This window comes from Myotis nattereri (assembly GCF_964212035.1).
Source record: "Myotis nattereri genome assembly, chromosome: 16".
Classification (NCBI taxonomy): domain Eukaryota; kingdom Metazoa; phylum Chordata; class Mammalia; order Chiroptera; family Vespertilionidae; genus Myotis; species Myotis nattereri.
This window is the reverse complement of record NC_138091.1, coordinates 20,876,872-20,899,323: the sequence shown is the minus strand read 5'-3', so window position 1 is coordinate 20,899,323 and position 22,452 is coordinate 20,876,872. Positions and strand designations below refer to the sequence as shown.

Genomic DNA, 22,452 nt, shown 5'->3' with positions numbered 1-22,452 from the left:
GCTTCCTGATCATTCCACATGTGGGAGGCCCCCTGCCAGGGAAGGCACCATGGCTTTCTTTAAGTCATGTTGACTGAACCCAAGGCTTGGGCATAGCCCTACCTTGGGGGCATTTCTGGCCAAAAGGTGAGAATGCCTTCAGCTGGACTCTTCAAAGCCCAGGTGCCAGGACTGGGTTTTTATTATGTAAATTCAGTCAAGTACCTGGAATACCTCCCTTATCTTGAGTTTTGGTGAAACCTCCTGATATTTTGGGGAATTAGGACTATAAAATAAACACGCTGTCTTGGGACTTGGTCTTCTCTGCCTCTCTGCCAGAGGAGGACAGAAGCCCACCCAGGCCCAGCTGTACTTTCTATTTTGTGTCTGTCTTTCATTTTTTCTCAATCCCTGAGGCGCCTTCATTTGAAGGAACCGGTACATGCTCTCTTTCCCGTGCGGGATACGGAGAAGGGAGCCCCACACCCCGGAACACCACCGGTTTAACACCCATGGCCTGGCACTTGCGCTCCATCAATTACCACTCCCCAGTTTCCATGACCTGTCCTGGCAGGGCCTGTTCCCAAGCTGTAGGCCCAGAGCCCCATGCAGGACAGGCTGGGCATGGTGTTGAGAATCAGACAGTACATTCAGGGGTCCAACTGTGTCCCCTGGCTGCTCTTCAAGGAAGCCATGCTCACCTACAACAGAAGAGCCCCAGTGAGGAGTCCTTCCACCTCATTCCCTTCGGGGTGGGGGTGGGGGGTGGGAGGATGGAACCTGGAATAGTGGAACTGCCCTCGGCCAAGTCAGGAGACACAGATGATGCAGTCCCTTGGGCTTCCGTGTGCTTCCATTCATCCCACCATACAGATCTGCGGCCAACAGGAGGCCTTGCCCACCCCACCCACCTCCCCCAGGCAGGGCATTAATGCTGAGCCAATGGGGCTTAAGGTAGGTTATTCAGACAGGAAGAGAGACTTGGAGAACAAAGACCTGGCTACCACCAAACACACACTCAAGTGCGCCGTCTAGTCTCTCTAGATCAGCAGGCTGCCCAGCAGTGGTGAGGCTGCAGCCACGTCCAACGTGTCCATGACAGTGTCTCCAAGGAGAAGAATAAGAAGGAGGTGTTTTTGCCCAAGAACATGAAGTAAGGGACATGAAATGAAAGCCAGTGCCTGGAGGGCATAAGCCGCCTCCTCTGCAGGGCCAAGCACCAGCAGAACAGGCTGTGGGTCCTCATCAAAGGTGTGATGTGGATTGACCTGAAGTTCTTCCAGCTGGCAGCCCGGGGTCCTCCCACATATAGTACTTCCCATCTGCATCTCCAGACGCTCCGACTCCACCTCCCAGTCCTGCCTGTGGCCCTGCTGATGCCAAACACAGGAGGGCCCACCTGCTCTTCTGTTAACATTGCAGTTTAGAACAGAGACTGACCCTGGAAACACAAAGAGAAACCTTCTTAAGTACGAATGTGCTCACAGCCCGGAAACTAATGTGGGGCCCCATTGGGAGCCCCAACTGCTCTGCTGATTAACCAGAACTCTCTGGGGGTGGGAGGTCAGGCAGGAGTGCTGAGCTGGAGAATCATGGAAGGTGGCCTTTGGCTTGAGGACCCCTAACACTCCCAGCGAGAACTGGACTCACCTTCTCCACCTGCCCTTCCTGGAAGCCAGGACTCTACTGCCCGGGAGAGCCGGCTCCCCTGTGTGCCCAGACTCAAGAGCTGAGAGGCCAGAGGTCAAGGGCTGGACTCCCCTGGGGGCATCCTGAGCAGAGCACAGAGGCCACTCAGCTCAGTCCTGGGCTCCAGCGGCCAAACAGTGGCCCCAGCACCACTCACTTGGTTTCCACATAAACTTGATCCTCACAGACAAAACAGGACCTATAAGGTGGAGACCGCCCAGGCACCCCGCCTGGACAAACTGACCAAATACCTGGTGCCAGCCTTCCTGTGCAGCGTCCCCACCTTCGTCCCCACCCACCCACCCTTCTGTGTGAATACAGAACATGTGCTACGAACCAACATATGTGGGACCAACCATGTACCAGGTGAGCCCTGCCCGTCCACAGCACTGTGGTCACTCAGCCACCTGCTGCTGTGAGTTCGGGTCACTGCACCTCTCTGAGTGTTTGGTCCTCTGAACATGGGGAGAGCCTAGGCCCAGCCTCATTGGGTTATTGTAGGGACTCCGGGGGTTCTCCCTGGAAAGTGCTCTCTGGGTTCCTGGACAGTGGAGAGGTCTGATGGAGGGGCTGTGGCTGTGCTCACTCGCCATTTTCTTTCCCTCTTGAAAAAGCCTCACCATCATTTGTGATTCTCCTCTGGTCCTGGGCTAAGCTATTTTCTTTATTGATAAAGAGCTTAAACATCCATTAGGGGTCCCTGTGTTGGGTGAAGCCATATTAGAAATCCCAGGGGTGAGCAGTGGGACCCCAGGCTCACTCAGCTATCTAAGGGGAAAGGGGGCTGGTTTGGGCTCATTCATTCTGGAAATAGATGAGAGGCCCTGCCAGGTACAGACACGTCTCTAGGCACTGACCATGATCCAGTGCACAGAGCAGACCCCAACCCTGCAATGCAGACCTTCCTTCTAGTCGGGAGCGATTCGGCCACACTAGGCTGCACAGGCTCATAGTGTCCACAGGACAGTTGATGTGACATCCTCCTGGCCTCCTCGAGGTATCGCTGCATCTTCCCATGTTTTGAAGAGGAGGGTGGACCTCTGGACCAACACAAAACGTGAGTGGGCTTGGAATCAGAGCTGCGAGGGGAGTATGGGGGCTGTGATTTTGAAATGCTAGGAAAACCCTGGATCCCACACATCGGAAGATTTCTGCAAGAGGACAGAAGTCTGAGGGCTTCTCCTAGAAAAAAGGAAGGGAGTCAAAGAGAGCTGTGCATGTGGAGTGGGTGGTGTGGGTGAGGGGGAGGGCACGTGGCTGGGCCACACAGAGAAGAGCTCCCAGAGGCTGGGCTTAGGCAGGAGCACAGAGCCGCTCAGGTCAGTGCCCAGGGCCTGCAGTCTGGAGGACTTCCTGGGGAGGGGACTTGAACTGGGACTTCAGTGATGGAGATGGGAGGTTGCTTTTTTGGAAGCCACACAAAGGCAGTCATGGTGGTAACATGGTCTCTTCCTGGATCTACAGAAGCAGCTCCAGAGCAAGAGGAAGAAACACCTGAAGAGGCAACGCCAACTCTGGTGCCCTCTTCTGAGCCAGAGCAGGCTCCAGGCACAGCTGTCCCTGAGCTCCCAGATGTGGACCCACCTGCAGCTTGTGAGCCACTCGCCTCAGCTCCTGGGAGGCCTGTGGTCCCAGGGCCTGGGCGGCAGCCTGTGTCAGCTGCCATGGCAGAGAGGGCTTCCCCTCCCCAATAACAACAGTTTTCAAAATGTTTGTGTTTATCTTACATATACTTTGAATTTGGTTTTTCTTATGCTATTGAGTAAAATAAAATGCATTTTGAATAAAATTTTATAAAATACTATTAACAAATTTAACTTAAATTACATAAAATTTAATTCTATGATCCTTCAAAGTGCCAAATTCAACATCATTAAGTACATTCACAATTTTCAGCCACCATCGCATCATCTCACAATCCCTCTCCAGAATATTTCATCCAGACCAATCCAGGTGGTAGCCGTCATTGCTCATCCTCCCCCCTCAGCCTGACCGTCCCTCATCTCTGAGTGTCCCCATGGGTTTACCTTTTGTGGGTTTTCACAGAGCATATGAGTCCTTTCCTGCCTGACTACATAATGAATCAGATGTGAAGACTGATTGGGATTTGGTGGCAACGAACACAATTTTTATTAAGAGGGAAAATCCCTAAGAGGCAAACATTATGTGTAAAAAGAAGCCTCAATATTAAATATTTTTACTACTTTGGGGTATGGAGCACTGTGAGAATTATGACATGAGAGTTGTAAACCATCGGGAAATGCCTGGGTCTCTGAGACACCTATAAAATCCTTCTTTTCCTGGACAGGCAGCGTTTATCTGTGGGTAGTATTTTGTTCTACTATGCAGAGTGTAAAGATATGAAAGTCAGATGTTCCTCTTTATCATCATATTAAGCAATAAAATATATGATTTTTTTAAGATTTTAGAAAAGTTTTTAAAAATATCGTTTTATTGATTTTAGAGACAGCGGATGGGAGGGGGATAGACTGACAGAAACACAGATGAGAGAAAACCATTCAATGGCTGCCTCCTGCGTGCCCCCCTGAGGGGATCCAGCCAGCAACCTGAGCATGTGCCCTAACCAGGAATCAAACTGGGAACTTTTTGGTTCATAGGTCAACACAAAACCACTGAGTCACATGAGCTGGGCAGAAAAAAATAATGTTTTTTAGTTAAATGAGGATTTAAATGTGATCAAAAGAAGATACATTCACTCCTTCTACCAAGGTATAATTGCCATGAACAAGAGGCTTCCATCTTCCCAGCTCAGTGCTGCGGTGTGTGGGTGTTGCTGGGAGAGGGTCTCAGGGCCGTGCTCCTGTGTAAGCTGACATCTCCACAGGTGGCCATAGCACAGTCCCGTTCTCCTCATTCATTCTCAGTGACCACCACAGACTCCTTGGCGGGTCAAGTTCATGGCTAAGGTGTTCCATTGTAATCACTGAGAGGCCCGCCTCCAGGAGGGTAGACAGTGGATGTTTTTGTTTGGGGCAGTGACAGGCAGAGAATGACCATATCTTACCTCTGTATACGCAAGGGTATGCAAAGGACGTTTTTAAATGCTCCCAGACACTCTCACCGCATCCCAAGACCAGAGGCATCCACTCTAGAGCTGGCAGCCTCCTCAAACCCAAGGGCTCAGACCAAACAATGCTTTTCAGAATTTGAAGTTAACTTTTTCACCCTGAACTTAAACAGCCCAAGTGTGCATATAAAACAAGAGAGACATGCAGGGTTTCTATCTTGGGAGACACACTGTGCGCGGAGGGGATACAAACCTCCGACAGACACACACCTCTTAGGAGAGACGTGCAAAGACAGCCAGACTGGTTCTGCCGTCTCCTGACAGTCCCTGTCATCAGGCCTCCCAGGTTCCAGTGAATTTCCACAGTCTTAGGAGCAGACCACTTGCTGCCAAAGATTCATATCACCAAGATGGCTCAACATGATTGACAGGTGTCTCTAATACATCACATCTAAGGTCAAAAGATACTTTGCAAAGATAAACCATCTATACATGAATGGAGGCAGAGAAGAGGGCTGCAGGTGGACACAGAAACTGGGACCCACCATGTTACACATCTGTGTCACTAAGGACATCTTCCAGTCCATGGATCACCTTGTATTAGTTACTTGGAGGGATCTTTATTAGCTCCAAAATTAAAAAGAAAAGAAAATCAAATATTCCTTTTAAATCTTTCAACTTTATCAAATACATTCCTAAGAAGGCAAACTTCTCTTTTTTAAGAGACATTTTATAGATTTTTAATTGAATTTATTGGAGTGGCCTTGCTTAATATAATTATGTATCTTTTAGGGCTATAATTCTATAATATATCATTTGTTTATTGTATTTTGTGCTCTCCACCTTAAGTGTCCTTCCATCACCATTTATCCCCACTATACCCTCCACTGCCTTTTCCCATTCCCCTTCCCTTCTGGTAATCAGCATGCTATTGCCTGTGTCTATGGGGTCTTTTTGTGTTGGTTTGTTTCTCTTTTTCTTGATCCCTTCACCTTTAAAAAATTATTTTTACTGATTTTGAGAGACAGAGAGAGCAAGGAGACGAGAGAGAGAGAGAGAGAGAGAGAGAGAGAGAGAGATCAACAAGATGTGAGTCAAATATCCAGAGGCTGCCTCCTGCACCCCCTACTGGGACCCGTCTAGCAACCCCTTTATGAGCCCTGACCTGGAATCCATCCAGCAACCTTCAGGTGCGTCTGCGATGCCCAAACAACTGAGCCACACCAGCCAGGGCTTCCTTCACCTTTCCACCCTGTTCTGCAGCCCCTCGCCCCTCTGACAGTTTTCAGTCTGTTCTCTTTCTTTGGTAGATGTAAGTGCCTTGGAATTTCACTCATTTTCCCTTTCTAATGAAAGTTAAATTAGGTATGTGACCCTGGTAGATTTTTTTCTTTTAACCTAAAAATTGGAGGGTATACATCTCTTTCTATAATAGACTACAGCTGATTTGATTTGATATAGTGACTTCTACTTTTTAAAATTTTGTTAGTGGATACCTAGTTAAATAGTAGAATGACATACTTAACCCTTCATTTCTCTATTTATAGAGTCAAGAACAAAACAGTAACTTGAGTCCCCTTTATGCCACGCAAGGATTAGAATGTGTTTTCTCCCCTGCATTTCTTGCCAATCTTAAAATTTATGGTCTTTGCTAAATTATCCAGAGATTTAAGAAGCTGTGTTCATATTTGTGCTGAAAAATGCTAGGGAAAAATACTTTCACAATTTTCATTTAATTTTGCAGATATATTTACCATAGAAATAACCTATGTATAGATTTTGAGTTGTGAAAAATTCCTCTTAAAACTAAAAATTTTCCCTCGTTGGAGTGCCTCAAAATGGACCAATGAGGAGAGAGCCAGTAGTCAAGCAGTTAACAAAGCACTACAATATTTCAGGTGGAAAATGATGGTGGTCAAAAGTAAGGCTCTGGGACAATGATTAGATAAGTTATGTGAATTATTTTAAATAAAGAACCAATGATCAGATGTAGAGGCAAGGAATAAATGGGGTGGTGTGCCTGTGAACATTCCAACATGTAGGGGACCCATAAATAAATCTGGATGTACTTCAAGGATTATTGACTCAAACTGATTGGTGCATAGACTGAAAAATACTCCATAATAATCTTAAGGTTATTAGGAGTTAAGGTTAAATTAGGATGGGGCCCTAATCTATAGGACCATGGCATTAGACGGGAGGAAGAAATAGAGAGGAACGCTCTCTCCCCTGCCGTGTGAGGACACAGTGGGAAGGCAGCTCTCTGTGACCAGGAGGAGAGCTCTCACCACAGCCTGACCTCACTGGCACCCAGATCTCATCTCAGACTTCCAGCTTCCAAAACTGTAAAGAAATATGTTTCTATTGTTTAAACTACCCGGGCAACCCAGCACGTGCCCTGACTGGGAATTGATACTTTTTTTATAGAGGCCTGAGCTGACTAATACAATCCATTAGTATTTCCTAATTGGAAATTATTTTTTCCCCAAGATTTTTGAGGAATAATCAACAAATATTCCTTCATATATTATTAAATGTAGTCACTACCCTGTACATTAGATTTTCAGAACTTATTCATCTTATAACTGAAAAGTGTAACCTTTGACCTAGATCTCCCCATTCCCTGCCGCCCAGCGCCTCCCCTCCCCCAGCCTGCACCTCCCAGTTAGTTCCTGGCAACCGAAATTCTACTCTCCATTTCTGACATTGGCTTTAAAAAAAGATTCCACATACAAGTGATACTGAGGAGATAGAAGAGGGATTGGTAGTTAGGGACAGGATCATGGGAGGAAAGGAAAATAGGGAAGTCCAAGAGTAACAGGATACAGCTTGCTGACTAGTTGCTAAGGCAGCCCAGCTGGGCAGGGAACACCAACACCCCTAAACAGAGAGCTTCCTGTACCTCTAGACAGAGAGCTTCCTCTACACCTAAACAGGAAGTTTCCTCTACCCCTAGACAGAGAGCTTCCTCTACCCCTAGACAGAGAGCTTCCTCTACCCCTAGACAGAGAGCTTCCTCTACACCTAGACAGGGAGCTTCCTCTACCCCTAGACAGAGAGCTTCCTCTACCCCTAGACAGAGAGCTTCCTCTACACCTAGACAGGGAGCTTCCTCTACCCCTAGACAGAGAGCTTCCTCTACTCCTAGAGTAGACAGCTTCCTCTACCCCTAGACAGAGAGCTTCCTCTACCCCTAGACAGAGAGTTTCCTCTACCCCTAGACAGAGAGCTTCCTCTACCCCTAGACCAGCGATTCTCAACTTGAGGGTCGCGCACCCTTTGGCGGTCAAACGACCCTTTCACAGGGGTCACCTAAGACCATCCTGCATATCAGATATTTACATTACGATTCATAACAGTAGCAACATTACAGTTATGAAGTAGCAACAAAAATAATTTTATGGTTGGGTCACAACATGAGGAACTGTATTTAAAGGGCCAGAAGGTTGAGAACCACTGCCCTAGACAGAGAGCTTCCTCTATTCCTAAATAGAGAACTTCTTTGGAAGAACCAATCAGAAGTCAGCAAGATATATATATATATATATATATATATATATATATATATATATATATATATATATATCCCTAGACAGAGTGCTTCCACAGCAACCCACTAGGGTCCCCTCTATGCTAGAGGGAGTCTGTCTATCTCTCAACAAACTTCGCTTTTGTTTTAACTTACCTCTTTGTCCATGAACTCATGCTTATATTTCGAGAGACAATGAACTGGATCTGAACACAGCAATTTGATTTCAATACCACACAGAATTTGTCTCTCTCTGGTTGGCTTATTTCACTCAGCATGATTCCATCAAATTCCATCCACGTTGTCACAGTGGCAATAATTTCTTCTTTTTGTGCCTGAATTATATATATATATGTTTTATTGATTTTAGAGAGAGGAAGAGAGAGAAACATCAATGATGAGAGAGAATCATTGATTGGCTGCCTCCTTCATAGACCCGGAATCAAACCGTGACCACCTGGTTCATAGGTTGACACTCAACCACTGAGCCACACTAGTGGGGCCTGATTAAAATTTTTTTCGTATGCACATGCCACATTTTTAAATCCAATCATCTGTCAGATGGTAGAAAAGATTCCCCTACAGGTTTCAAAGGGAGCACAGCCCTTCTAATACTGATGCTTGATTTCAGACATCTAGCCTTTAGAACTGTGAAACATGAATTTCCATTGTTTTAAGCCACCCAGTCTGTAGTCCTTTGTTATGGCAGCTCTTGGAAACTAATCTATCGGACCGTCTTTGCTAGTGAGACTAGGTTCTAGTGAAGTTACTTATATGAATAATTTAACACCTCAGAAGAAGACCTTCTCCCAGAGATCATTCATTTCTTTCCAAGGTGATTCGTTTCTGCTTCTGGTGGTTCCTGGTGGCTGTCTGTCTTAGTCTGTTCAGACTGCTAGACTATCATAGACTGGATGGCGTATTAACAACAGAAATTTATTTCTCATAGTTTTGGAGGCTGGAAAGTCTAAGACCAAGGTGCCAGCAGGTTCAGTGCCTGATAAGGGCTCACTTCCTGGTCCACGTCATAGTTGGCCTTATTTCCATTGTGCCTTCACACAACAGAAGGGATGAGTGGCAGAAGGGGTAAGGTAGCTCTTTGGGGGTCACTTTTATATATTTTTTAAATCCTTACATAAGGATGAGGATATTTTTTCTATTGATTTTAGAGAGAGAGGATGGGAGGGGGGAGGGAGGAGAGACAGATAGGGAAGAGAGAGAGAAACATCCATGTGACAGAGACATATCGATCGGTTGCCTCCCACACACTCCCAGACTGGGGACTAGGACCTGACCTGCAACCCTGGTATGTGCCTTTGACCAAGAATTGAACCTGTAACCCTCCAGTGTGCAGGCCTATGCGCTAACCACTGAGCACACGGGCCAGGGCTCTGGGGTCATTTTTAAAGGGCACTGATCCCATTCATGAGGCCTCTACCCTCATGAGCTAATCACCTGCCAAAGGCCCCACCTCTGAATACCATCACAATAAGACATTTGAACTTTGGTGGGGACACAAAACTTCAGCCCATAACAGTGGCACTACCTGTCCAACACAACTTTAAACCGGTTCAAGGCTTTAAGATTTCTGACCACCAAGAGCATGTGTACCTAGGCTGAAAATTAATATGAAGGCTGGTTCTCCTATGACTGTAATACTGCAGTACTAGTTTTCCTCCTTTAGTTGAGAATTATTTTTTAAAGTATATTTAATTTTGCTGTAGATTTTTATTGATGTTTTAGCTTCTACTATCATTTATAATTTTGATGTTTAGAAAAATGTTTCTGAATGATGAAGAGCCTTAACATTCACACATTACATCCCTAAGCCAACAATGCAAGCCTAACAATGGAGTGTCAACTTCTAGTAAGACCACCAAGTCTATAATTCTTTGCAGTGAGACTAAATAGCAGACACAATGGGAGAGCAAGGGAGTGACACTGGAGGTAGCAGGTGCATGTGGATCTCAGTGCTACAGGCTGAGCTATTGGAGTGGAGCTGAGGCTGCTATTACTGAGGGTTGAATGCTTTGGGCTCAATCCTAGAGCAGTCTGTGGTATATTTGAAACAGTATTTATCACAAATAACAGGAGCTAAAAGTATATTATTTGGGGAAGAGGGATTGATTGGGAGTGGGTGTGAGAGTAAGTCACACCGCATAATCATTGACATCATGTACCTTAGAATTAGACAAATACAAGTTTGCATCCCAATTCCTCAAAATTTTAACTCTGTGGCCTTAGGCAAATTACTGAATCACTCTGAACCTCAATGTATTTATCTGTAAAATGGAAATAATAAAAGGGGTCTACTTCAGGGAACTGTTTAAAGGGTTGATTGGGATTCAGTGCATATAAAGCTCATGGTATGATGTAACATACATGGCAAGCACAGGATAAATGTTACCAATTGTTATGTTAGTAACAACATTTGTGGTCTCCTATTAGGAACTTTGTGTATTACTTCATTTAATCCTCCCAGCAACCTGAAGAGGGGATAGTACTCTCATTCCAAAGGCAAGAATACTGGGGTTCAAAGGGGTTCAGTAGCTGCTAGTAACAGGAGAGCAGGTCTATTCTTCTACAAAGTCCAGAAGAGGGTAGGCTCTCACATGGACGATGGGAGTATTTCACTGAGGAGGACATGAGAGTCCAAGGGCTGCACTACACAGCCTCTCCAAATTCCTGTCTTTCCTCCTCTCTCCCATGAGGCTGTCATCTTCTAAGGTCCTGGCCCAGAAGCTAGTGGTAGGGTGCATCTTCCCAGGGGCCCCCGGGCCCTCCCAGCACAGCACTGCTCCCGCCACCTCTCAGAATCATTATGGGACTCCCTCAGCACGGTCTCTGTGGCCTCACTAACAAGGCCCCGGGCGAGAATTACATTATTCCTGAGAATTCATTAAGAATTTGACATTTTAAAGGTTTCTCCAGTTTTTGCCTCCTTTCTTGGGTTTCTCTCTCACCTCCAGCTTCAGAAGTCAGCTTGTCTCTGCCCACAGGTCCTCTTTGGACTACACATCTGAGAGAGCCAAGTTCCCTGGGTGACAAACACCTCCCCTATGTCCTAGGCGTTAAGTGGAGTTATTACAGTAACTGCCCAAATTATCGCTGAAGATTAATATGGAAAAGGGGGGTCGGAATGTTTGGAAAATTTCTAAATCACCACAGAGTCATGAGGCCCCACTGCTTGGCTGCTGTAGTATTAATTAGGGATTGTATTATCTCCTGTCCTTAGCTCTCCCCCTATTCTCCTCCCCCTTCTTGGGCTAATTTTGAGGTCCCACGAGGATAACCCTACGGTGGAGAAGTCCATGTCAGAGATGATCTCAGCCTCTTTATCTCATTTCCACATATATAGCCCCTTATCTGCCTCCTGAGTAGCTGACGGAGCTTGGGCAGGTTGTTGCCCCTTTTTCATCCCTTTCCATAAAACCTCGCTGGCCTCCGCACCAACACAAGGTGAGTTCTTCCGTGGCCCTCCCTCTGCTACCATGTAACAGGGAAGGGACTTTAGTTGTTATTGAGTAGTAAAACCTCCTGGGTTTATGGATGCAGCAACCAAGGTCTCACAAGCAAAAATCAGAGGCTTGCTCAGGATGACATATCAGGTGAGTGGAAGAACTGGGACTATGACCCAGAGTTTGGAGTTCCTCCTTCAGGCATCTTTATCAGTTCCCTCTCTTGCAGATGAAAGCTTATTATTTTAAAAATTTTTATTAATTTTTATTCTGTTATGGGTGAACAGGATGAGATTCAGTGTTCCACTTCCCTTATGGGGAACTCAATCCTTATTGGGCAGCCTGACCAGGTCGCTAAGACCAACCTTAGTGCGTGAAGGACCTAGTGGAACTTCAGAGCAGGATGTGGTCACAGCATAACAGACAGCCTGAAGAACAGAATTGCAGGACCCTAAGAGTAGTGGTCTAGAAGGGATCCCTTGACTCTGGTCACTCTTGTGATTTCATCAGCACGGATGTCCTGGATGGATAGTCCAGTGGACAGCCCAGAATTTAGAAGTTCTCATGTAAGCTTCATCCTTTATTGACTAAAGACTGGTCAGCAGCTCATGATTTACTTATTTTTAAGGACTATTTCTTCTGTTTTAGAAAATATATGGAAAATTTATATAAAACTGTGTCAGTGTGTAGATTGCTACAACTCTATGCCCCATATAGACACAAGGAGCCATCTCTACAGCACTAACGTTGTGCCTTTTACACAACTCTACTGCCTCCAAATCATATCAAAGTCCAGCACAAATCCCAACCTGTCCAGAAGCCCTTTCCTCACTTCTGTAGGCCACAATGATGCCCTCTTCATCAGAATATATTAATTTATCTATGAATGGAACATCACTAAAATGAACTTATGTATATACTTCTTAAAGTTAATCAGATTTGAACCTTATCCTAAAATGGACTGTAGGAAGTACACTGAATCACTAACTGATTGGGCCAGCAGGTGAAGTGGCGAGTACCATGTAGAAGACAAAGTGCAGCTGGAATGATGAAGATGTAAATATCACTTTAAGATGGGCAACGATCAGGGAGGTATTTCTGGAGGAGGGAGCATTTGAGCTCAGAGAAGGAAATTCTATATAGAGGAAATAACATGAGTAAAGATGGGGATATAGGAAGTCACAAAGCTTGCAATCTGATGACATGCAGTCGCCGACTGTGACCCTCCCAAGCCACTCATTTGGACTTCAGCTACCACAACCTGGGGTCTACAAGGGTACAGCTACAGTGATTGTGGGACTGGGTCTTTAGGTCATAAGAATGAGTCAGAAATAGATTTCGAGAGAAATGCAGGAGAAGGACATGGCCTTATGATCCTTGAGATACCTTGGTTTTCTTAGAGCAGCGGTATGTGTAAAGGTTAAGGGCAGGCTCTGGAGTCAGACTACATGGGTTAAAATCCTGCCTCTGCCATTTGCTTTATGTGACTTAAGCCCCGCCGCCCCCCCCCCCCCCCCCAGTGAAACAGGGATTAAAAATGGTATTCATCTAATAGGGAGGTTGTGAGGAATAAGTGAGTTCATACATGCAAAGCACTTAGACCTATACAGGGTGCCTAGTCCAGAGTCAGTGTCTTGGTAACTGTTAGCTATGATTATTATCAGGGAACGCTCCCAGGAAAGTCTGTCAGTATTAAAGATATTGGGGCAGCCTGTGCAGTGGAAATCACAGGGGAAGTGGTTTCTGGTTTCTCTTTTGTTCAGTTAGTTTATTGCAGTGGTTCTCAACCTTCCTAATGCCGCGACCCTTTAATACAGTTCCTCATGTTGTGGTGACCCCCAATTTCCTTGTTACAAATTGAACATAATTAAAGCATAGTGATTAATCACAAAACAATATGTAACTATATACGTGTTTTCCGATGGTCTTAGGCGATCCCTGTGAAAGGGTCGTTAGACCCCCAAAGGGGTTGCGACCCACAGGTTGAGAACCGCTAGTTTATTGTGATGTGGCACTTAATAGGTATGTCTTGATCATGCACAGGAGGTGGTACTTTGTAAAATATTATTAGAATAAACTGTATTAATTTAGACACATTAGAAAGTAGAGAAGAGTAGAAGAAAGATAATAAAAATCACCTGTATTATAACTCAAATCACGGATACATTTTGGTATTTCCTTCAAGTCTTGTTTCTCTGTGTGTGAGTGTGTTGAGTATTTTTGTGTTAATATTTAAATAATATTATGTAGTATAGTTTTGCAGTATTAGGGTGCTTAATATTTTTCTGCTGCAGGGAAGTTTATATACTATGTGATATTCTACTCATTAAAGTTTAAACAAAATTTATTTCTATAGTTTTATGAGCCTAGAGCTTGCCACTAGAGTAATTACTTATTTGACAAATTTTTTCATTTTTTCCCTCTGTTTTATTTGACTTTTGAGACTATTTAAAATATATTTTAATTTACATTGTCCTATAATTGTGCCTATTTTACTTAAATTTTTTATTTAAGTAATATAGAGTTATAGGGAGTATGCTCTTAAAATCTATTTTTTCTTGTGTATCTCTGGCTGTAATATTTTCTATTTGTAATTGTTTGCATTTACCCTTTTTTTTCTTGCTTATACTTACTTGCCCAGATATCAGCTTATTGGCTTATTTAAATGGATTTACTTTGTTTTTCTAACATATTGTTTACTCATTCATTCTATCACTCTGTCTCCCACTAACTCAGTCTTCTTCCCCAGAGAAGACCAATACTTTCAGTGTCTTGAGTATTCTTCTGGATATATAACAAACAAAAACTATATTATATTATATTATTTATATTATTTATATTATTTATATTATATTATTTATATTATATTATTTATATAATATTATTTATATTACTAGGGGCCTGGTGCACAAAGATTTGTGCACAGGGGGAAGGGGGATACCCTCAACCTGACCTGCACCCTCTCCAATCTGGGAGCCCTCAGGGGAGCCCTCTCCAATCTGGGAGTTTCTGTCTGTCTTTGCAATCATATGAATGAATTGTCTGAGACCCCCAACCCAGTTTGGTTTGTTGCTCACAGAATAATAGAGGCATTTTTTTTATTTGCTTCATTGGTGGAGACTTCCTGGAAGTTTTAGGATAGCTTCCCTTTAATTTTTCCTAGACACTCTGATTTTACTTATGTCTCTCACCTTTGCTTTCCCTCCATCCCCCACTGCAACAGTAACTTACTCCAGGCTCACTTTGCTCTAGTGTCTAGGAGATCCGTCTGCCACCAGAACTATGATTCCCAGCATTCCTGGTGCTCCCCATGCTCTGGGCTTCCGCTTCAGGTCCTGGGGCTGCCATCAGAACTACTATTCCTAGAATTTCTGGTGCTCTCCATGCTGGGAGCAACCGAGGGAGCCATGTCCCCGCAAGCTGCCAGCTCTCCCGCTTCTGCTCTCCTGTGTATGCAAATTAACCACCATCTCTGTCAGGTTAATTTGCATATTCACCCTGATTGGCTGGTGAGCGTAGCAAAGGGACGGTCAATTTACGTGTTTCTCTTTTATTATATAGGATATTATATTATATTATATTATATTATATTATATTATATTATATTATTAATCAGTGTGCCTATGTGTATTCTTTTTCTCCTTTTCAATGTAAACCAAAGCATACTATATTCATCCTACAAGTTGTATTTTACATTTAATAATATGGCTTTGATATCTTTCACATTAGCACAGACAGAGCTGTTTTCTATAGCTGCATAGTATTCCTTTGTAAGGATATACCATTATGAATTTAGCCAGTCCTCTGTTAAAGAACAGTTAGGTTATTTTCAATTATTTGCTATTACAAACAGTGCTGCAACAAACAGCCTCATGCATATGTCACTTTTTAAATGTGCCCATATATCTGTTAGATAAATTCTCAGAAGTGGAATTTCTGGGTGAAAGGACAAACACACTAGTAATTTTGAAAAATATTGCCAAATTTTCCTTGTTCCTTTTCAATTCTACCTTACAACTACCATGCAAATTCCCCTTGTGGCCAACCCTAACCTGGAATCATACAGAGAATGGAATTTGGGAATGTAGTTCCACCTTAGCTAATTTGCTGGAAGTTTTAAATTTTTATAGATCAGTCAATTTTGGTTATTTTTAAGTTTTTTCTATATTTTGAGTCATCCTTATACTATTAAAATTCCACATTTCCCCCCAATAATTTTAATTTTGCATTTAAATATTTGATCCATTTAGAATTTTATTTTTGCAAAATATATGAGGTACATATACAACTTAAATTTTTCCAAGATAGCTATGTTATTACTTCTATTCATAGTATTTATTGCACAGTACATTTTCCCATTCATTTAAGATGCCACTTACCTCATGTATTAAATTCCAACATTACCTTAAGTCTATTCCTGGACTTGTCATTTTTTTAAAGCTTATAAAATGTCATTTTATTTTCATTTTTTCTCAGCTTTTTTGAAGTATGACTGACAAATAAAATTAAAATATGTTTGAAATGTACAACATAATGATTACATACATTTACATTGTGAAAGGATTCCTACAATCAAGTTAATGAACACATCTATCACCTCACATAGTTACATTTTTTTTTTTTTTTTGGTGAGAACATTTAAGTTCTCTTAGCAAATTTCAATGATGCAATGCAGTATTATTAACAACTAGAGGCTTGGTGCACGAATTTGTGCATGGGTGGGGTCCCTTGGCCTGGCCGGTGATTAAGGCCGATTTGGGCCGTCTCACCCAGTCCTGATCAGCCAGACCCCAGCAGCAAGCTAACCTACTGGTTGGAGCGTCTGCCCCTCATGGTCAGTGTGCATCATAGTGACTGGCTGAGTGGTCAACCAAACAGTTGAGCAATTGGTCGGACACTTAGCATATTAGGCTTTTATATATATAGATAGTCACCATCTTATACATTTAATCCTTAAACTTCATTCTTATTTTAACTAAATGCACCCTTTTTCCAGCCTCTCCCCATTTCTTATAGTTCTTTTCTAATTTCTCGATTTGATTTTTTAATCAATGTTCTTTCTTTTTGTTAACATATTTACTTAAGGTTATACATTTTCTTCTGAACATTGACTTAATGATAATTCTTTAGTGTGTATTGATTTCATTATCTCCCCTTTTCCTCCCACAGACATTATTCATTTTTAGTTTTGATTCCCTCTTTGGTCCAACTGTTTTTTAAAATATTGGGATTTATTGGTAAAAGTTATTTTCCTTTAAATTGGATTGTGATTAAATATTATTGTTTGAATTATTTATGCTTTAAGAATTTGCAAAATTTCTGGTTTATATATGCTCTTTGGGGAGGGTGAATGTTTTATGGGCATTTGAAAAAAGTGAGTATAAGAGAAAAAAAGAAAAAGATGAGCATATCAGTTCTACCTCTTGAATAATTAATTATATTGATGTCTTTTATAGCCTTACTTTTCTGTCAAATTAACTCTATTATAAAAGTCACTAAAATCCACTAGCTATTATTCTATTTCTTCTTGAAATCCTGCACTTTTGGCTGTATATATCAATACCAGATATTGGGAGCATTCATTTGCATAACTATTATGTCTTCTGGCACATAATAGGGGTGAGTTACTTTAGCATTTCCCTGTCTGTAATCAATGTTGATAGGTAACAGACGTGGGACCTATCTGTTTTCTTTATCTCTCACCCCAGCTTTATGTTTTGTCTTCAGCCTGCAAATACAGCTTGCCTGTGAGATTTGTCATTTAGCTCTCCCTTGCTTCTTGAATCCAACTCAGGATCACAGAGGTAATGATGCCATACTATGCACCCTACTCCCATTATTGCAAAGAAGGGCTTTTGGTTTTATTCCCTAGTGAGTGCCCTTTTGTTATGGAAATTATACTTGTCTAGATTTTACTATGGTCATGGGTTTTTCTATTTCTTCCACTTTCCTATTTAACCTCCACTATTCTTGAAGTCCTCTGATCTAGTTTGTGCATTAAGAGTTTTGGATATTTACTAGTTTCATTGAAGATAGAATCTAATTTGTATTCTTGTTTTGTCTGTATTGAGAAGAGATTTGATAAGAGAAAATTCCAGATTTACTCTGCTATGTTTAAATCAAATACACGTTCTACTTATTTATTTTTCCCAAGGGTTTTGCCCTTCATAATCTCTACTAATAGATTCTTTCAGCTAATACAAGGAGAGAAGTCCAGAATGATGATGTCACCTGTCCATGTACCTCAGAATGAAGAAAGCCATTGAGGTAAATGTCACAAGAGAGTTAATAGCTGTGGCATGTCTTTGGGAGTAGGAAAGTCCTTACTTGGGGAGTGGGTACTGAGTAAAAGCCTCAGCATATAGAAAAAATATTTTTTTTCTTTTTGGGTAAATATATCAAGAGGAATGATTCTTTATCTTCTTGAATGTTTTCCTGCAGGAACTAATGCAGCCAAAATCTGGGGCCAATGGAACAATTATTACTGAGTTCCTTCTATTGGGCTTGGTGGAGACACCAGAGCTGTGGCCTCTTATCTTTGTGTTCTTCCTGGTTGCCTACCTGGTCACAGTTGGGGGCAACCTCAGCATCCTGGCTGCCATCTTGGTGGAGCCCAAACTCCACACCCCCATGTACTTCTTCCTGGGGAACCTATCCTTCCTAGACATTGGGTGCATCACTGTCACTGTTCCCTCAACGTTGGGTCGCCTCTTGTCCCACAAGCGTGAAGTTCCCTATGGAGCATGCCTCACACAGCTTTTCTTCTTCCATCAGTTGGCTGGTGTGGACTGCTTCCTGTTGACAGCCATGGCCTATGACCGATTTCTGGCCATCTGTCGGCCCCTCACCTACAGCACCCGCATGAGCCATTCAGTCCAGTGGATACTGGTGGCTGTGTCCTGGGCCTGTGCCCTCACCAATGCACTGATCCACACTATTGCCCTAACTACACTCAACTTCTGTGGTCCCAATGAGGTCAATCACTTCTACTGTGACCTGCCACAGCTCTTCCAGCTCTCTTGCTCTAGTACCCAACTCAATGAGCTGCTGCTCTTTGCTATGAGTTTCGTAATGGCAGGTGTACCTGTGGTTCTCATCATCACCTCCTACATCCACGTGACAGCTGCAGTGCTACAAATCCGCTCAGTGGAGGGCAGGAAGAAAGCCTTCTTCACATGTGGCTCCCATCTCACTGTGGTTTGCCTCTTCTATGGAACTGGTATCTTCAACTACATGCGTATGGGTTCACAGAAGGCTTCAGACAAAGATAAAGCTGTTGGAATTTTTAACACTGTCTTCAACCCCATGCTGAATCCAATTATCTACAGCCTCAGGAACCCTGATGTGCAGGGTGCCCTCTGGCGGGTAATCACAGGGAAGCATCACTGACTTAATAAGGATTCCACTGTCACTTCCTCCTATTCTCTTTTTGGACTAAAGGAGAAATCCTCTGGGGGCCAGTAACTAGGACAAACGATTCAGAACTGCTTCTATCTCTCTGAGCATAAGGATTTTTTTCTTTTTTGGTAGGGGTAATAGTTATTGCTTCCCAAAGAACCCCTGCCCAGTTATAGACAATGGATATGTAAATTAATGCTGTCAGTTCCCTTGACAAATTACAACTTCAGTCACTGAGAGCTCCCTTTTCTGGGTAGAAGTGAAACCTTGGAAGCCCTGAATGCCTACAGTTCAAGTCCCATAGGAAATGACTCTTTGGTTATAGCCTGGGTTTCCCAAATATTCCTGCAAATTCTCCCACCAGAGGGTCATCTGATTCCCTGGAGTTCAGGTATAGTTGGTCTAGTAATAAAACATATGCCTAGAGATCAGGATTATTTTACTTATTTCATCAGGCTTCTACAAGTCTAAAAATGCAGCTCATGTCTTTTTATCACACAAAGATGCCCTGGAATATAGAGGGGAGAAATGGGAGAAGAATGGTCATGTGTTCTCTAGTAACTCTGGAGAACATGATTCCTGTGTGCAAATTTAATTAAAAAAATCCTTATCCTAGGATATGTTTAATGATTTTAGAGAGAGGGAAATAGAGAGAGAAATATTGATGTGAGAGAGAAACATTGATCGTTTGCCTCCCACAGATGCCCCGACTGGGGATCAAAGACGCAGCCTAGATATGTTCCCCTATTGGGAATTGAACACACAATCCTGAAGAATGTCAGAAGACACATTCTTCTTCTGTGTCCTCAGAGGTAGGCCCACTGACCTCAGTCCAACTGCAGATCTTGAAGTGACCCCATAATCCAGCTCTTACCCTTTGAAGCATAGGCTAGGAACACTTTTGCCCACACAGGGACTTGGTGGAAGACAGGGTCCCAGAGGTAGTTCTGCCAAACTTGGTCTGACTGTGGTTCTTGCAGAAGCCCTATAACCAATATTGAATTTCAAAGAGACATCTCAGCAGTTTATTGGGACCAGCTCCAGGCATCCCTGCCAGAAGATTAAACCCTTAAATCCTGAAAACTGCTCCCATGTCAATAAAGTCTTCCTGTTCAGCCTTACATTCTACCTACTCCTTCATTTCTCATGATCCATTCTCATGTTGCTCCTGTATAAACTGTAGGAACTTCCAGTTTATGCCATGATATAGTAGCCAGTGTATTAGTTTCTTATTACTCCTTTACCAAATTACCATAAAGCTGGTAAATTAATCCAATAGGAATTTATTCACTTATGGTCTGGAGGCCAATCCAAAATGAGACCTAAAGGGCCACCTTCAAGGTGTCAGCAGGGAAAGTTCTTCCTGGAGGCTCCAGGGGAGAATCCATCCTTTGTCTTATGGCCACATCACTGCAATCTCTGCTTCCTTCATCATATTGCCTTTTTCTCTTCTGTAATAAAATAATTCTACTTCTCTATTATACGGACTCTTGCTTTTTGGGCTCTCTTGGATAATCTAGGACAAGCTCCCTAGCTGAAGACCCCTAACAATCTACAGTCTTTTTCACCATATCAAAAGTTGATTTTAGGAATTAGGGCCTGGCTATCTTTGGGGGCCATTATTCAGCATGCCACAGCCACCTATGGGAATTCTTTTCAGGAGATAATTATTTTCTCTTGGATTATAGGTGGGATTTTCTTATGCCTAGACCTAACCCTAATATTTCTGAGGCACTGAGGAGAAATCAGATTGATAGCTGGCTGACCTGGGTCCATCATTCTGTTTCTTCAAGACATCTAAGAAAGTTAACAAAAAACACCCTTTATTTTTAATACTCAACTATTCTTTTAAGCGACCAAACGACCAGTTGATTGGTCACTATGATGAGCACTGATCACCAGTGGGCACATGCTCAACACAGGAGCTGCCCCCTGGTGGTCAGTGCGCTCCCATAGCCAACCTCCTGTGGCCGGCAAACCTTTTGCGGTCCCTCCCATTGGCTGGCTCTGATAAGCCCTGATAGGACTGGGCGAGGCAAACCTGATTGGCCCCAATTAGAGGCTAGGCTGAGGGACCCCACCCGTGCATGAATTCATACACTGGGCCTCTAGTCCTATCTAATAAAAGCAACATGATAATTAGCCATACATCCGCTATCCTTCCCATTGGCTAATCAGGGCGATATGCAAATTAACTGCCAGCCAAGATGGTGGCCGGCAGCCAGGCAGCTTGAAGCTAACATGAGGCTTGCTTGCTTCAGTGACGGAGGAAACCAACATTCCCCACTTGCCTTGCCAGCCTCTGAGCTTGCAGTTTGAAACATTGTTACAAATATAGAAGCTAAACAAAACCCCAGAAACCTGCTTTCAGCTAGCCGGGATCTCAGAGCTGGAGTTGATATAGTGTTTCGATTATAGAACCCAAACAAACCAGATACCTGCTTTCAGCAGCAGAGGCCTCAGAGCTGGAGCCAGAGCTAAAGCTGACCCAGAATTAAAAGAAAAAAGAAAAAAAGGAACGGTTGGGAGCTTCAGTCACCCGCCAGCCTACAAACAGCCATCATCCCCTCACCCAGGCTGGCCAGGTACCCAGTGGGGACCCCCACCCTGATCCAGGACACCCTTCAGGGCAAACCAGCCGGCCCCCACCCGTGCACCAGGCCTCCTATATAGTAAAAGGGTAAAATGCCTCCCAGCACCTGGATCAGTGGAGCCGCGAGGCCTCCCAGCACCAGGATCAGCGGAGCCCAGAGGCCTCCCAGCACCGGGATCAGCGTGACAGGGGGCAGCACCCAAACCCCCTGATTGCCCTGTGCCCTGCGGCTCTGTGTGTGACAGGGGGCGGAGCCACAACCTCCTTATCCACCCTGCTCTGTTCGTGACAGGGGAAGGTGCCCCAACCACCTGATCAGCCCTGCTCTGTGCCTGATAAGGGGGAGCTCGCCAACCCCCTGATCGCCCTGCGGCTCTGTGTGTGACAGAGTGCGGCACCCCAACACCTGCCCCCCGCCCCACGGGCCCTGCTTGGTGTGTGATGGGGTAGAGCCATAACCTCCCCATCGGCCCTGCCCTGAGTGTGAGAGTAGTAGCGCCCCAACCCCCTGATCGGCCCTGCTCTGTGGGTGACAGAGGGCAGTGCCCCAACCAACCCCCCCCCCATGGGCCCTGCTCTGTGTGTGATGGGGTAGAGCCATAACCTCCCCATCAGCCCTGACCTGAGTGTGACAGTGGCAGCGCCCCAACCCCCTGATCGGCCCTGCTCTGTGGGTGATAGAGGTTGGCGCCCGAACCCCCTGATCGGCCCAGCTCTGTGTGTGACAGGGTGCGGCGCCTCAACCCCCCCGCCCCCATGGGCCCTGCTCTGTGTGTGA

General features: G+C 44.1%; 1 protein-coding gene and 1 pseudogene across 2 annotated transcripts in view; one reads left to right on the top strand and one right to left on the bottom strand.

The window, feature by feature from the left end:
• LOC308531825 (phosphofurin acidic cluster sorting protein 2-like) overlaps nt 1–22,452 on the bottom strand; it is a 185,539-nt pseudogene that overhangs the window by 31,840 nt on the left and 131,247 nt on the right. The gene's annotated exons all lie outside the window — the stretch shown is intronic.
• On the top strand, nt 18,131–19,072 carry LOC308532565 (olfactory receptor 3A1-like; the record flags this gene model as incomplete). The annotated part of the gene is made up of 1 exon (XM_081110091.1): nt 18,131–19,072. The coding sequence occupies one exon, from the start codon at nt 18,131–18,133 to the stop codon at nt 19,070–19,072; it is 942 nt and encodes a 313-aa protein (XP_080966217.1).